The following is a 15826-nucleotide window of genomic DNA, read 5'->3' as shown; positions in this document are numbered from 1 at the left end:
ATGGGATTATATACATCGTGTGAGTACAGGGGCGGCTATACAGGGATATATGGGATTATATACATTGTGTGAGTACAGGGGGCGGCTATACACGGATATATGGGATTATATACATTGTGTGATAACGGGGGGCGGCTATACCCGGATATATGGGATTATATACATTGTGTGAGTACAGGGGGCGGCTATACACGGATATATGGGATTATATACATTGTGTGAGTACAGGGGGGAGGATATACACGGATATATGGGATTATATACATCGTGTGAGTACAGGGGGGGGCTATACCCGGATATATGGGATTATATACATCGTGTGAGTACAGGGGCGACTATACAGGGATATATGGGATTATATACATTGTGTGAGTACAGGGGGCGGCTATATGGGATTATATACATCGTGTGAGTACAGGGGGCGGCTATATGGGATTATATACATCGTGTGAGTACAGGGGGCGGCTATACACGGATATATGGGATTATATACATTGTGTGAGTACAGGGGGCGGCTATACAGGGATATATGGGATTATATACATCGTGTGAGTACAGGGGGGGCTATACACGGATATATGGGATTATATACATCGTGTGAGTACAGGGGGCGGCTATACAGGGATATATGGGATTATATACATTGTGTGAGTACAGGGGGGAGGATTTACACGGATATATGGGATTATATACATCGTGTGAGTACAGGGGGGGGCTATACCCGGATATATGGGATTATATACATCGTGTGAGTACAGGGGCGGCTATACAGGGATATATGGGATTATATACATTGTGTGAGTACAGGGGGCGGCTATACCCGGATATATGGGATTATATACATCGTGTGAGTACAGGGGGCGGCTATACACGGATATATGGGATTATATACATCGTGTGAGTACAGGGGGCGGCTATACACGGATATATGGGATTATATACATCGTGTGAGTACAGGGGGGGGCTATACCCGGATATATGGGATTATATACATCGTGTGAGTACAGGGGGCGGCTATACACGGATATATGGGATTATATACATCGTGTGAGTACAGGGGCGGCTATACAGGGATATATGGGATTATATACATTGTGTGAGTACAGGGGGCGGCTATATGGGATATATGGGATTATATACATTGTGTGAGTACAGGGGGGGGCTATACAGGGATATATGGGATTATATACATTGTGTGAGTACAGGGGCGGCTATACAGGGATATATGGGATTATATACATTGTGTGAGTACAGGGGGCGGCTATACAGGGATATATGGGATTATATACATCGTGTGAGTACAGGGGGGGCTATACACGGATATATGGGATTATATACATCGTGTGAGTACAGGGGGGGGGGCTATACCCGGATATATGGGATTATATACATCGTGTGAGTACAGGGGGCGGCTATACACGGATATATGGGATTATATACATCGTGTGAGTACAGGGGCGGCTATACAGGGATATATGGGATTATATACATTGTGTGAGTACAGGGGGCGGCTATATGGGATTATATACATCGTGTGAGTACAGGGGGGGCTATACCCGGATATATGGGATTATATACATTGTGTGAGTACAGTGGGGGCGGCTATATGGGATTATATACATCGTGTGAGTACAGGGGGCGGCTATACACGGATATATGGGATTATATACAGCGTGTGAGTACAGGGGGCGGCTATACACGGATATATGGGATTATATACATCGTGTGAGTACAGGGGCGGCTATACACGGATATATGGGATTATATACATCGTGTGAGTACAGGGGGCGGCTATACACGGATATATGGGATTATATACATTGTGTGAGTACAGGGGGCGGCTATACACGGATATATGGGATTATATACATTGTGTGAGTACAGGGGGCGGCTATACACGGATATATGGGATTATATACATTGTGTGAGTACAGGGGGGGCTATACACGGATATATGGGATTATATACATCGTGTGAGTACAGGGGGGGCTATACCCGGATATATGGGATTATATACATCGTGTGAGTACAGGGGCGGCTATACAGGGATATATGGGATTATATACATCGTGTGAGTACAGGGGGCGGCTATATGGGATTATATACATCGTGTGAGTACAGGGGGCGGCTATACACGGATATATGGGATTATATACATCGTGTGAGTACAGGGGGCGGCTATACACGGATATATGGGATTATATACATCGTGTGAGTACAGGGGCGGCTATACACGGATATATGGGATTATATACATCGTGTGAGTACAGGGGCGGCTATACACGGATATATGGGATTATATACATCGTGTGAGTACAGGTGCGGCTTTACACGGATATATGGGATTATATACATCGTGTGAGTACAGGGGCGGCTATACACGGATATATGGGATTATATACATCGTGTGAGTACAGGGGCGGCTTTACACGGATATATGGGATTATATACATCGTGTGAGTACAGGGGGTGGATATACACGGATATATGGGATTATATACATCGTGTGAGTACAGGGGGGGCTATACACGGATATATGGGATTATATACATCGTGTAAGTACAGGGGGGGCGGCTATACACGGATATATGGGATTATATACATCGTGTGAGTACAGGGGGCGGCTATACACGGATATATGGGATTATATACATCGTGTGAGTACAGGAGGGATTATACACGGATATATGGGATTATATACATCGTGTGAGTACAGGGGCGGCTATACACGGATATATGGGATTATATACATCGTGTGAGTACAGGGGCGGCTATACACGGATATATGGGATTATATACATCGTGTGAGTACAGGGGGCGGCTATAAACGGATATATGGGATTATATACATCGTGTGAGTACAGGGGGCGGCTATACACGGATATATGGGATTATATACATCGTGTGAGTACAGGGGGCGGCTATACACGGATATATGGGATTATATACATTGTGTGAGTACAGGGGGGGCTATACACGGATATATGGGATTATATACATCGTGTGAGTACAGGGGCTGCTATACACGGATATATGGGATTATATACATCGTGTGAGTACAGGGGGCGGCTATACACGGATATATGGGATTATATACATTGTGTGAGTACAGGGGGGGCTATACACGGATATATGGGATTATATACATCGTGTGAGTACAGGGGGGGCGGCTATACACGGATATATGGGATTATATACATTGTGTGAGTACAGGGGGCGGCTATATGGGATTATATACATCGTGTGAGTACAGGGGGCGGCTATACACGGATATATGGGATTATATACATTGTGTGATAACGGGGGGCGGCTATACACGGATATATGGGATTATATACATTGTGTGAGTACAGGGGGCGGCTATACCCAGATATATGGGATTATATACATCGTGTGAGTACAGGGGGGGGCTATACACGGATATATGGGATTATATACATTGTGTGAGTACAGGGGGCGGCTATACACGGATATATGGGATTATATACATCGTGTGAGTACAGGGGGGGCTATACACGGATATATGGGATTATATACATCGTGTGAGTACAGGGGGCGGCTATACACGGATATATGGGATTATATACATCGTGTGAGTACAGGGGGCGGCTATACACGGATATATGGGATTATATACATTGTGTGAGTACAGGGGGGGCTATACACGGATATATGGGATTATATACAACGTGTGAGTACAGGGGGCGGCTATACACGGATATATGGGATTATATACATTGTGTGAGTACAGGGGGGGGGCTATACACAGATATATGGGATTATATACATCGTGTGAGTACAGGGGGCGGCTATACACGGATATATGGGATTATATACATCGTGTGAGTACAGGAGGGATTATACACGGATATATGGGATTATATACATCGTGTGAGTACAGGGGGGGCTATACACGGATATATGGGATTATATACATCGTGTGAGTACAGGGGGGCTATACACGGATATATGGGATTATATACATTGTGTGAGTACAGGGGGCGGCTATACACGGATATATGGGATTATATACATTGTGTGAGTACAGGGGCTGCTATACACGGATATATGGGATTATATACATTGTGTGAGTACAGGGGGCAGCTATACAGGGATATATGGGATTATATACATCGTGTGAGTACAGGGGGCGGCTATACAGGGATATATGGGATTATATACATCGTGTGAGTACAGGGGGCGGCTATACAGGGATATATGGGATTATATACATCGTGTGAGTACAGGGGGCGGCTATACAGGGATATATGGGATTATATACATCGTGTGAGTACAGGGGGCGGCTATACACGGATATATGGGATTATATACATCGTGTGAGTACAGGGGGCGGCTATACACGGATATATGGGATTATATACATCGTGTGAGTACAGGGGACGGCTATACACGGATATATGGGATTATATACATTGTGTGAGTCCCGGGGTGGGCTATACAGGGGTATATGTGATTATATACATTGTGTGAGTACAGGAGGGTCGGCTATACACGGATATATGGGATTATATACATTGTGTGAGTACAGGGGGCGGCTATACACGGATATATGGGATTATATACATTGTGTGATAACGGGGGGCGGCTATACACGGATATATGGGATTATATACATTGTGTGAGTACAGGGGGCGGCTATACACGGATATATGGGATTATATACATTGTGTGAGTACAGGGGGCGGATATACACGGATATATGGGATTATATACATTGTGTGAGTACAGGGGGCGGCTATACACGGATATATGGGATTATATACATTGTGTGAGTACAGGGGGCGGATATACACGGATATATGGGATTATATACATTGTGTGAGTACAGGGGGCGGATATACACGGATATATGGGATTATATACATTGTGTGAATACTGGAGGGGCGGCTATGCCCGGATATATGGGATTATATACTGTACACCTCCTGTATCTGCAGACACGTGAAGGGCATCGTTCTGGTGGCTCTGGCTGATGGGACGCTGGCGATCTTCCATAGAGGGACGGGTAGGTGTGCTGCTGTGGGGTCCTCCGGCGCCGCCCTGGAGGAGCTGCTGGGAATGGCAGGTAATGAGGCGTCTCTCCTGTGACTTGCAGACGGACAGTGGGATTTATCTAACTACCACCTGCTGGACTTCGGGCGCCCCCATCACTCCATCCGCTGTATGACGGTGGTGCACGACAAGGTCTGGTGCGGATACCGGAACAAGATCTACATCGTGCAGCCCAAGAGCATGAAGATCGAGGTGCGAGGCGCGAGGCGCTGGGTGACTCCTCCCCACAGGACCACACACCTTCTAATGGTTTCTTTGTATTTCCAGAAATCGTTTGACGCTCATCCGAGGAAGGAGAGTCAGGTGCGGCAGCTGGCGTGGGTGGGGGACGGGGTGTGGGTGTCCATCCGGCTGGACTCCACGCTGCGGCTCTACCACGCGCACACCTACCAGCACCTGCAGGACGTGGACATCGAACCCTATGTCAGCAAGATGCTCGGTGAGGACACGTGCAGTGTATATATAGGAGGGGGGGTCACGTCCTGGGGTGTATATAGGAGGCAGGGGGGTCACGTCCCGGGGAGTATATAGGAGGCAGGGGGGTCACGTCCCGGGGTGTATATAGGAGGCAGGGGGGTCACGTCCCGGGGTGTATATAGGAGGCAGGGGGGTCACGTCCCGGGGTGTATATAGGAGGCAGGGGGGTCACGTCCCAGGGGTGTATATAGGAGGCAGGGGGGTCACGTCCCGGGGTGTATATAGGAGGCAGGGGGGTCACGTCCCGGGGTGTATATAGGAGGCAGGGGGGTCACGTCCCGGGGAGTATATAGGAGGCAGGGGGGTCACGTCCCGGGGTGTATATAGGAGGCAGGGGGGTCACGTCCCGGGGTGTATATAGGAGGCAGGGGGGTCACGTCCCGGGGTGTATATAGGAGGCAGGGGGGTCACGTCCCGGGGAGTATATAGGAGGCAGGGGGGTCACGTCCCGGGGAGTATATAGGAGGCAGGGGGGTCACGTCCCGGGGAGTATATAGGAGGCAGGGGGGTCACGTCCCGGGGAGTATATAGGAGGCAGGGGGGTCACGTCCCGGGGAGTATATAGGAGGCAGGGGGGTCACGTCCCGGGGAGTATATAGGAGGCAGGGGGGTCACGTCCCGGGGAGTATATAGGAGGCAGGGGGGTCACGTCCCGGGGTGAATATAGGAGGCGGGGGGGGGGGGGTCACGTCCCGGGGTATATATAGGAGGCGGGGGGGGGTCACGGGCCGGTGTGTATATAGGAGGTGGGGGGTCACGTCCCGGGGTGTATATATAGGAGGCGTGGGGGGGGGGGGGTCACGTCCCGGGGTGTATATAGGAGGCGGGGGGGGGGGGGGGAGATCACGTCCCGGGGTGTATATAGGAGGCGTGGGGGGGGGGGTCACGTCCCGGAGTGTATATAGGATGGGGGGTCACGTCCCGGGGTGTATATAGGGGGTGGGGGGGTCACGGCCCGGTGTGTATATAGGAGGTGGGGGGGGTCACGTCCCGGGGTGTATATAGGAGGCGGGGGAGGGGGTCACGTCCCGGGGTGTATATATAGGAGGCGTGGGAGGGGGTCACGTCCCGGGGTGTATATATAGGAGGCGTGGGGGGGGGTCACGTCCTGGGGTGTATATAGGAGGCGTGGGGGGGGGGGGGGGTCACGTCCCGGAGTGTATATAGGAGGGGGGGTCACGTCCCGGGGTGTATATAGGGGGTGGGGGGGTCACGTCCCGGGGTGTATTTGGGGAGTGGTCTCCCCCGGTATAATGAGAATCTCCGCTGTCTCCAGGCACCGGTAAGCTGGGCTTCTCCTTCGTCAGGATCACGGCGCTGATGGTGTCCTGTAACCGCCTGTGGGTGGGCACCGGCAATGGTGTCATCATTTCCATACCATTGACTGAAAGTAAGTGCCCCCTGGGGGGCGGGGGTGGGGATCTGCCCCGCACACATCACACACCATCATAGAGAAGGTCCTCAGTATTATAGGAGCACAATCCTTGTAAGACCCCTGGGATGGACCTACCTTATGGCTGTGCCTATGGAGGCGTCTGATTGGCTGCAGCCATCCAGTCACAAAGTCTGAGATGCTGCAGAACCTCATCCATCCTGGATGCACCCTACAGAGATTAGGGGTGGGAACATACAGAGCTCCTCCTCATCTTCTGGCGTTCTGTTCTGCCCCTAGGCTCCTCCCCCATGGTGCTAGCCTGCTCCTCAGCTCCTCCCTTATGGCCCAAGCCGCCTCCTCCCCCATGGCCTGAGCCGGCTCCTCCCCCATGTCCCGAGCCACCTCCTCCCCCATGTCCCGAGCCACCTCCTCCCCCATGTCCCGAGCCACCTCCTCCCCCATGGTGCTAGCCTAGTCCTAGGCTCCTCCTCTATGGCAGAGACCTGCTCCTAGGCTCCTCCTCTATGTCCAGAGCCTGCCCTTAGGTAGACTTCTCCCCCATGGTGCTAGCCTAGTCCTAGGCTCCTCCCCTGTGTCAGAGAGCTGCTCCTAGGCTCCCCCCCCATGGCCTGCTTCTTTTGATGGATGTAGATGTCCAGCAGGGTGCACATTGCTGGTCCGGTTCTTACACTTGTCCCGTCCCTTACCCCCTCCCCTTACTGTCTCACTATAGCCGTAATACTGCACCAGGGACGGTTACTTGGGTTAAGGGGTAAGTGACACTTCCCTCCGGCTTCACGAGTAGCCCCTGGCTGTGTAGACTCACCCTCCTTGTATGTTCCTGAGCATCTTCTATTGGAAGTCTTCTCCACCTTCCCTCCTTGGCCGCCATCTTACTAAACCCCTGGGCAGTGCCGCGTCCTCGTGTGTCGCAGCTAATCCCGTAGTCGCTGTCTGTCCACCGGTCACCACATGGTAGTCGTCTGCTGTGCACCGCTCTCCTCTGACCTTCTCCTCCTCATGGACTCCTCATTCTTATGGATGTGTCTTGTCTTTCTTGCTTGTTCACGGGAAGTCGGGTCCTGCAGCTCCTGGGGCGGCCGATTGGTGATCCGGCCACCATCTGCATGACACCAGGCTAAGGGCTTCGGACTGTCATGATGTCCACTAGACCAGAACATTGCCGGGCTCTCTACAGGTCACTAAGGTGCTACGGACCTTCGGTGATCCTCGGGGGTTTCATCAATCAGTTCCCTTGTGTTTATAACTTATTCTTTGGTGAGACCAGGGCCCAGACCACCACCAGTCCTGGCATGCAACCTGGAGTATACTAGGTGTTCTGCAGAGTTCTTAATAGCTTTAGGTTTAAGGTGGGTTCTAGCTTGCTCTGGTGGGGCTGTGCAGGTTCTAGCTTGCTCTGGGGGGCTTTGCAGGTTCTAGCTTACTCTGTGTTGGCTATACAAGTTCTAGCTTGCTCTGGGGGGGCTGTGCGGTTTCTAGCTTGCTCTGGGGGGGCTGTGTGGTTTCTAGCTTGCTCTGGGGGGGCTGTGTGGTTTCTAGCTTGCTCTGGGGGGCTGTGCGGTTTCTAGCTTGCTTTGGGGGGGCTGTGCGGGTTCTAGCTTGCTCTGGTGGGGCTGTGCGGGTTCTAGCTTGCTCTGGTGGGGCTGTGCAGGTTCTAGCTTGCTCTGGGGGGCTTTGCAGGTTCTAGCTTACTCTGTGTTGGCTATACAAGTTCTAGCTTGCTCTGGGGGGGCTGTGTGGTTTCTAGCTTGCTTTGGGGGGGCTGTGCGGGTTCTAGCTTGCTCTGGTGGGGCTGTGCAGGTTCTAGCTTGCTCTGGTGGGGCTGTGCAGGTTCTAGCTTGCTCTGGGGGGCTTTGCAGGTTCTAGCTTACTCTGTGTTGGCTATACAAGTTCTAGCTTGCTCGGGGGGGCTGTGCGGGTTCTAGCTTGCTTTGGGGGGGCTGTGCGGGTTCTAGCTTGCTTTGGGGGGGCTGTGCGGGTTCTAGCTTGCTCTGGGGGGGCTGTGCAGGTTCTAGCTTGCTCTGGGGGGCTTTGCAGGTTCTAGCTTACTCTGTGTTGGCTATACAAGTTCTAGCTTGCTCTGGGGGGGGCTGTGCGGTTTCTAGCTTGCTCTGGGGGGCTGTGCGGTTTCTAGCTTGCTCTGGGGGGCTGTGCGGTTTCTAGCTTGCTCTGGGGGGCTGTGCGGTTTCTAGCTTGCTCTGGGGGGGCTGTGCGGTTTCTAGCTTGCTCTGGGGGGGCTGTGCGGTTTCTAGCTTGCTCTGGGGGGGCTGTGCAGGTTCTAGCTTGCTCTGGGGGAGGGCTGTGCAGGTTCTAGCTTGCTCTGGGGGGCTGTGCAGGTTCTAGCTTGCTCTGGGGGGGGCTGTGCAGGTTCTAGCTTGCTCTGGGGGGGGCTGTGCAGGTTCTAGCTTGCTCTGGGGGGGGGCTGTGCAGGTTCTAGCTTGCTCTGGGGGGCTGTGCAGGTTCTAGCTTGCTCTGGGGGGGCTGTGCAGGTTCTAGCTTGCTCTGGGGGGGCGGGCTGTGCAGGTTCTAGCTTGCTCTGGGGGGGCGGGCTGTGCAGGTTCTAGCTTGCTCTGGGGGGGGGCTGTGCAGGTTCTAGCTTGCTCTGGGGGGTGCTGTGCAGGTTCTAGCTTGCTCTGGGGGGGGGCTGTGCAGGTTCTAGCTTGCTCTGGGGGGGGGGCTGTGCAGGTTCTAGCTTGCTCTGGGGGGGGGCTGTGCAGGTTCTATTCTAGCTTGCTCTGGGGGGCTGTGTAGGATTTAGCTTACTCTGTGTTGGCTATACGGGTTCTAGCTTGCTCTTGTGGGGGGGGCTGTGCGGGTTCTAGCTTGCTCTTGTGGGGGGGCTGTGCGGGTTCTAGCTTGTGGGGGGGCTGTGCGGGTTCTAGCCTGGTCTGGGGGAGAGGGGCTGTACGGGTTCTAGCTTGCTCTGGTGGGTCTCTGGGGGTTCTAGGTTAGGGGGTCTGTGAGGGTTCTAGCCCGCTCTGGGGGGGGCTGTGCAGGTTCTAGTTTACTCTGTGCTGGCTATTTTGGTTCCAGCTTGCTCTTGGGGGGCTGTGCCGGTTCCAGCTTGCTCGGGGGGGGGGGCTGTGTTGGTTCTAGGCCAGTACTAGATAAAGAATAAGAACACTCCATCCATCCCTCCTTTTTTCAGCATGACCTTCTCACGATTTCAAGCCACGCCTTGAAATACTAACTGTCTCCCTCCTTCCTGCGCTTCTAGAGGTCGGCACCGTTCATAAGCCGCCGCCCGATTTATCCCTCCCCCCCCCCCCCCCCCCCCCAATTGTCATAATTTTTTCTTAAATTGTTTAATCTTAAAGCCAATAAAGCGCTGACTGGATCTGGAAACCGCCCAGGAAGTGTCATCCGAGTCTATGGTGACGAGAACAGTGACAAAGTCACCCCGGGGACATTCATCCCATACTGCTCCATGGCGCATGCCCAACTGTGTTTCCATGGACATCGGGATGCAGTCAAGTTCTTTGTTGCGGTGCCAGGTACTTATTATACTGAATGAGGGGGACAAGGGGTTAATGACAGCACTTGATGATGGAGAAATGTCGTCATGCAGGTCAGGTGATTCCACAGTCCAGCACCATCTCTCCAGATCTATCCGGGGACAAATCCGCAACCTCCCAGCAGGATGGGGGTGGATCCATGCTGGTGATGAGTGGAGGAGAGGGCTACATTGACTTCAGGATGGGTAAGGAAATGCCTATGAGTATGGATGGTTGGTTGGTTAGAATGGGGTGGGTTAATGAGTAGTTGGGATGTATGGCTTGGTTCTCTAGGGATGGTTGGTGATGGATGGGTTGGGGTCATGATGGGATGGATTGATGAGTGGTTGGGATTTGGGATGGATGGGTGGTCGTGTTGGGATTGGTTGGGTTGGCAGTGGATGGGTTGTGGGTTTTGTAGGGAAGGATAGGGGCTGGGATAGATTGGTAGTTGGTGGGTTAGGATGGATTGAATGGGTAGATGGATGGGGGTTGGGATTGATGGATGGGTGGTTTAATGATGGGTGGCTGGATGGATGAGTGGGTTTTGTAGGGAAGGAGGGAGTGGTTGGGATGGATGGAAGCAGGGAGGGTTGGTTGGTTCGGAAGGATGGAAGGTTGGTTCTTCGTAGGTTGGGACTTTGAAGGTTGGGTTGACTTTGGTTGTGTTTCAAAGGTTGGGCTGGGTCGGCTTTGGTTGGGTTTCGAGGTTGTGTTGGCTTTGGTTGGGTTTCGAAGATTGGGTTGGGTCTGGCTTTGGTTGGGTTTCAAAGGTTGGGTTGGCTTTGATTGGGTTTTGAAGGTTGGGTTGGTTTTGATTGGGTTTTGAAGGTTGGGTTGGCTTTGATTGGGTTTTGAAGGTTGGGTTGGCTTTGGTTGGGTTTTGAAGGTTGGGTTGGCTTTGGTTGGGTTTTGAAGGTTGGGTTGGCTTTGAAACCCATCCAAAGCCAACCCAACCTTTGAAACCCATCCAAAGCCAACCCAACCTGTGAAACCCAATTAAAGCCAACCCAACCTTTTGATGGCTTTCGAAGGGTTTTGTTGGCTTTCGGTGGGTTTTGTTGGCTTTCGAAGGGTTTTGTTGGCTTTCGAAGGGTTTTGTTGGCTTTCGAAGGGTTTTGTTGGCTTTCGAAGGGGTTTGTTGGCTTTCGAAGGGGTTTGTTGGCTTTCGAAGGGGTTTGTTGGCTTTCGAAGGGGTTTGTTGGCTTTCGAAGGGTTTGTTGGCTTTCGAAGGGGTTTGTTGGCTTTCGAAGGGTTTCGTTGGCTTTCGAAGGGTTTCGTTGGCTTGGCTTGGCTTTCGAAGGGTTTCGTTGACTTGGCTTGGCTTTCTAAGGGTTTCGTTGACTTGGCTTGGCTTTCTAAGGGTTTCGTTGGCTTGGCTTGGCTTTCGAAGGGTTTCGTTGGCTTGGCTTGGCTTTCGAAGGGTTTCGTTGGCTTGGCTTGGCTTTCGAAGGGTTTCGTTGGCTTGGCTTGGCTTTCGAAGGGTTTCGTTGGCTTGGCTTGGCTTTCGAAGGGTTTCGTTGGCTTGGCTTGGCTTTCGAAGGGTTTCGTTGGCTTGGCTTGGCTTTCGAAGGGTTTCGTTGGCTTGGCTTGGCTTTCGAAGGGTTTCGTTGGCTTGGCTTGGCTTTCGAAGGGTTTCGTTGGCTTGGCTTGGCTTTCGAAGGGTTTCGTTGGCTTGGCTTGGCTTTCGAAGGGTTTCGTTGGCTTGGCTTGGCTTTCGAAGGGTTTCGTTGGCTTGGCTTGGCTTTCGAAGGGTTTCGTTGGCTTGGCTTGGCTTTCGAAGGGTTTCGTTGGCTTGGCTTGGCTTTCGAAGGGTTTCGTTGGCTTGGCTTGGCTTTCGAAGGGTTTCGTTGGCTTGGCTTGGCTTTCGAAGGGTTTCGTTGGCTTGGCTTGGCTTTCGAAGGGTTTCGTTGGCTTGGCTTGGCTTTCGAAGGGTTTCGTTGGCTTGGCTTGGCTTTCGAAGGGTTTCGTTGGCTTGGCTTGGCTTTCGAAGGGTTTCGTTGGCTTGGCTTGGCTTTCGAAGGGTTTCGTTGGCTTGGCTTGGCTTTCGAAGGGTTTCGTTGGCTTGGCTTGGCTTTCGAAGGGTTTCGTTGGCTTGGCTTGGGATGGTTGGGTCTCCTCTAAATACATCTCTGTGTTTGTTGTTTCTGCAGGAGATGACGGAGCAGAATCTGAAGGTTTAGACTCGTCCTTACAGTTGGAGCCGTCCATGGCCAAGGTGGAGCGGAGTCACCTCATAGTGTGGCAAGTGATGTGTAACAGCAGCGACTGAGGAGTGTGCACCCTTGTGCATGATGTAGATATTTACATCATCTTTATTTTCTTTCCTATTTGTATTATTTTATCCAATATTTTAACACTTCAATGACTGCATCGAAAATGCGTCCCTCGGCGCCTCATGACCTGTGTGTTTCCTGCCGGACCAGGCGGAGGGTTCTGTGAGTGGCGGCTTTTAGTTTGCACTGCAGTGTATTACCCGAGTCCTCTGCCTCATCACTGCCTCCTCTGGGGCAACAAGAAGATAAAGGTCGTGGAGTTTTGGATGGAGCAGAAAAACACCGATACTGGTCCCACTTCCCAAAACACAGACTCATGAATCTTATAGTAGATGTGATGACATCCGGGGTCTGTGCCCAAATCCATGAGGTTTTCCTTCACTTTACTGACATCCATCCGTGTGATGAGGGGGGAGGGGGTTGCCTTCATCTCCATGTATATTTATATCAATAGACAGTTACATGATAAGTTTTCAGCTTCCAGCAGCCACCACCAGGGGGAGCCTTGGAGTGTACAAGGAGGAGCTCACTGCATACAGATGTAAAAGGGGCAGTGCTGGAGCTTTGTGCATACATTGTACTCTGTATTAGCATTATATGCTCCTTGTGGTTGCGTAGAGCTGTAGGCGGCACTGAGCTCCCTCTAGTGGCGGCTCCTCGCACACAGCATCTTTTCCGTAACTCTGGGATAGTGGAGCAATGACTGATATACCTGTAAATGTTAGGACTAAAGATGGGAGAAAAGTGGAGGTTCCCTTTAAGGCCGACTATGGTCACTTCAAAATCTGTTGGATTTATCCCTATGTCCATTTGATTGCAGGACGCTCCCTGATGAAACTACCAGGGATATTCCCTATTGGAGAAACCAGTCCAGTGCTGCCACCACAGGGGGAATGAAGTATTACACCCGAGTCCTGCAGGATGTGGTCAGACACAAGTCCACCGTTTTCTCCTCCTGTGGATGTGACGGCGGCTCTCAGTATTATCTTTCAGTTTTAATGTCCAGTTTCTTTACAGGGAATCTGTCAGCAGGCGCAGCCATAGTTATGTACTGTCCCCTGGAGACGTGTAATCAGATGTTTCACTGTTGTGTATGTTGTTAGTAGCAGGACTGAAATGTGGAATTATACTCCAGGATTGTAGCTTCTGGGGGAGACGGGGGGTCCTCACACTGCTGTGCTCTGTGCTCTCTGCAGCCAGTGTTATGTATTGTCCCTGGAGAGATGTGTAATCAGACCTCACACTGCTGTGCTCTGTGCTCTCTGCAGCCAGTGTTATGTATTGTCCCTGGAGAGATGTGTAATCAGACCTCACACTGCTGTGCTCTGTGCTCTCTGCAGCCAGTGTTATGTATTGTCCCTGGAGAGATGTGTAATCAGACCTCACACTGCTGTGCTCTGTGCTCTCTGCAGCCAGTGTTATGTATTGTCCCTGGAGAGATGTGTAATCACACCTCACACTGCTGTGCTCTGTGCGCTCTGCATCTGGTGTCAGACATTGTCCCTGGAGAAATGTGTTATCAGACTTTTGTGCTTGGTTTTAGCAAGAGCAAAACTGGATTTATGTTCCAGGGTTGTAACTTGTCTCCTCACACTGCTGTGCTCTTAGCAGCTTGTGCAGCAGTTTAATGCACAGAGCACAGCAGTGTGAGGATATTACCCCTTTGTAATCCTGGAATACAAATCCATGTATCACAGTCCTGCTGCTATTAAAAACATCCACAAATGTCTGATTACACATCCCTCTAGGGATAATACATAACACTGGCTGCAGAGAGCACAGAGCACAGCAGTGTGAGGTCTGATTACACATCTCTCTGGGGGACAATACAAAACACGGTTAGCACAGAGCACAGCAGTGTAAGTACACCCTTGCTTAAATTTGGAGAAGTTGAAGTCCTGGTCTACAAATTCATATGTCTTGCTGCTACTTCCATACACCAGGGTATGATTATACACAATGCTGACTGCAGAGAGAACAGAGCACAGCAGTGTCAGGATATACCCCCATATATGCTCTTGTAGAAACTATAACCTGGAATATAACTCCATAATTCACTGTCCTGCAGCTACCGACAACCTATACAGTGGTATGACTATACATTACACTGGCTGCACAGAGCACAGCAGTGTGAGGACATAGAAGTCTGGTAACACTGCATGAAGTCTGTGTGGTCTCTCCTGCTGACAGGATCCCTTTAAGACTTTAACTGTGGATGCAGATCACATACTGCAGAGGCCGGGGTTATCCTTTATGGGTGTGGCCTGCAGGGGGCGGAGCTCAGACACAGTCTGGATTTATATCATGGTTTGGGGGCTCTTGGTGGGAACATCCGTCGCCTCTGTTTTGTCTTCCCTGATTCTGCTGCTAGAAATGATCATTTTGGGAAAGATTCTTTGTGACGGTTCCAAAAGGTGGATGGAGACCATGAGAGGGCGCCCCCTCAAGCTGTGGGTGTGGTCTGGTATTGCACCTCGTATTACCTGTCTCATATTCTAGTCCAGGAGGCTCCACCCACATGACTGTAGGAGAGGTGCATCATGGGACATCTTAGCACTTTATAGATCGGGCCCCTGGGGGGGGGGGGTGACCTTTCACCTCTCATGACATATCTGCATTTCCTTCCAGTGTTGCCAAAAAAATATTTTTTTTCTTAAAAAAAAAAACTGTATTTTTAGCATTTTCCGAGGCAGCGGGTTGTGCGGCTGCTGCTGCCGGGTGTATTTTCTATACGATATTAATGACTTTTCTATACCGCGTCCTGTACATACGATGGATCAGCGCCGCCGCTGCTCACCGCTTCTTGTTTTACTTGTCGCTGACAAAAATGTAACATTTGATATTTATTCCACCGGAATCTGACGAACCAAAGGATGGAAGACGCTGGAGCGGCGCATTGTCCGGATGACGAAGCTGTGGGCGGGGCTGTACATGACCTTGGATGTGGGCGGGGCTGTACATGACCTGTATGTGTGTAAATATCTATCTATAAATATGTATATGACACGGTTCCCACCTAAGTCTGACGCCTCGTTATTCCGCATCAGGAGTCACAAGGAGGGGCCTAGGTGTTGGCTCCACCCACAGTCACATGGCATTAGAATTTACAG

General features: G+C 51.3%; 1 protein-coding gene across 2 annotated transcripts in view; it reads left to right on the top strand.

Annotated features, from left to right (window-relative positions):
- The window catches only part of SPAG9 (sperm associated antigen 9), a 40877-nt gene extending 25150 nt beyond the window's left edge, over positions 1–15727 (top strand). Inside the window, exons 20-27 of one of the 2 annotated variants that reach the window (XM_072112749.1) lie at positions 4959–5026; positions 5117–5265; positions 5341–5512; positions 6827–6940; positions 7659–7697; positions 10264–10440; positions 10515–10646; positions 12594–15727. In XM_072112749.1, the coding sequence (XP_071968850.1) occupies positions 4959–5026; positions 5117–5265; positions 5341–5512; positions 6827–6940; positions 7659–7697; positions 10264–10440; positions 10515–10646; positions 12594–12712 (970 nt within the window). In that variant the 3' untranslated portion in view covers positions 12713–15727. The remainder of the gene's footprint in view (positions 1–4958; positions 5027–5116; positions 5266–5340; positions 5513–6826; positions 6941–7658; positions 7698–10263; positions 10441–10514; positions 10647–12593) is intronic. The other variant, XM_072112750.1, reaches the window with a different exon arrangement.
- Positions 15728–15826: the final 99 nt, after the last annotated feature.

The sequence above is a fragment of the Engystomops pustulosus genome, chromosome 6 (assembly GCF_040894005.1).
Source record: "Engystomops pustulosus chromosome 6, aEngPut4.maternal, whole genome shotgun sequence".
Taxonomy (NCBI): domain Eukaryota; kingdom Metazoa; phylum Chordata; class Amphibia; order Anura; family Leptodactylidae; genus Engystomops; species Engystomops pustulosus.
Note: the sequence above shows the minus strand (reverse complement) of the source record. Positions and strands in the feature narration are given on the sequence as shown.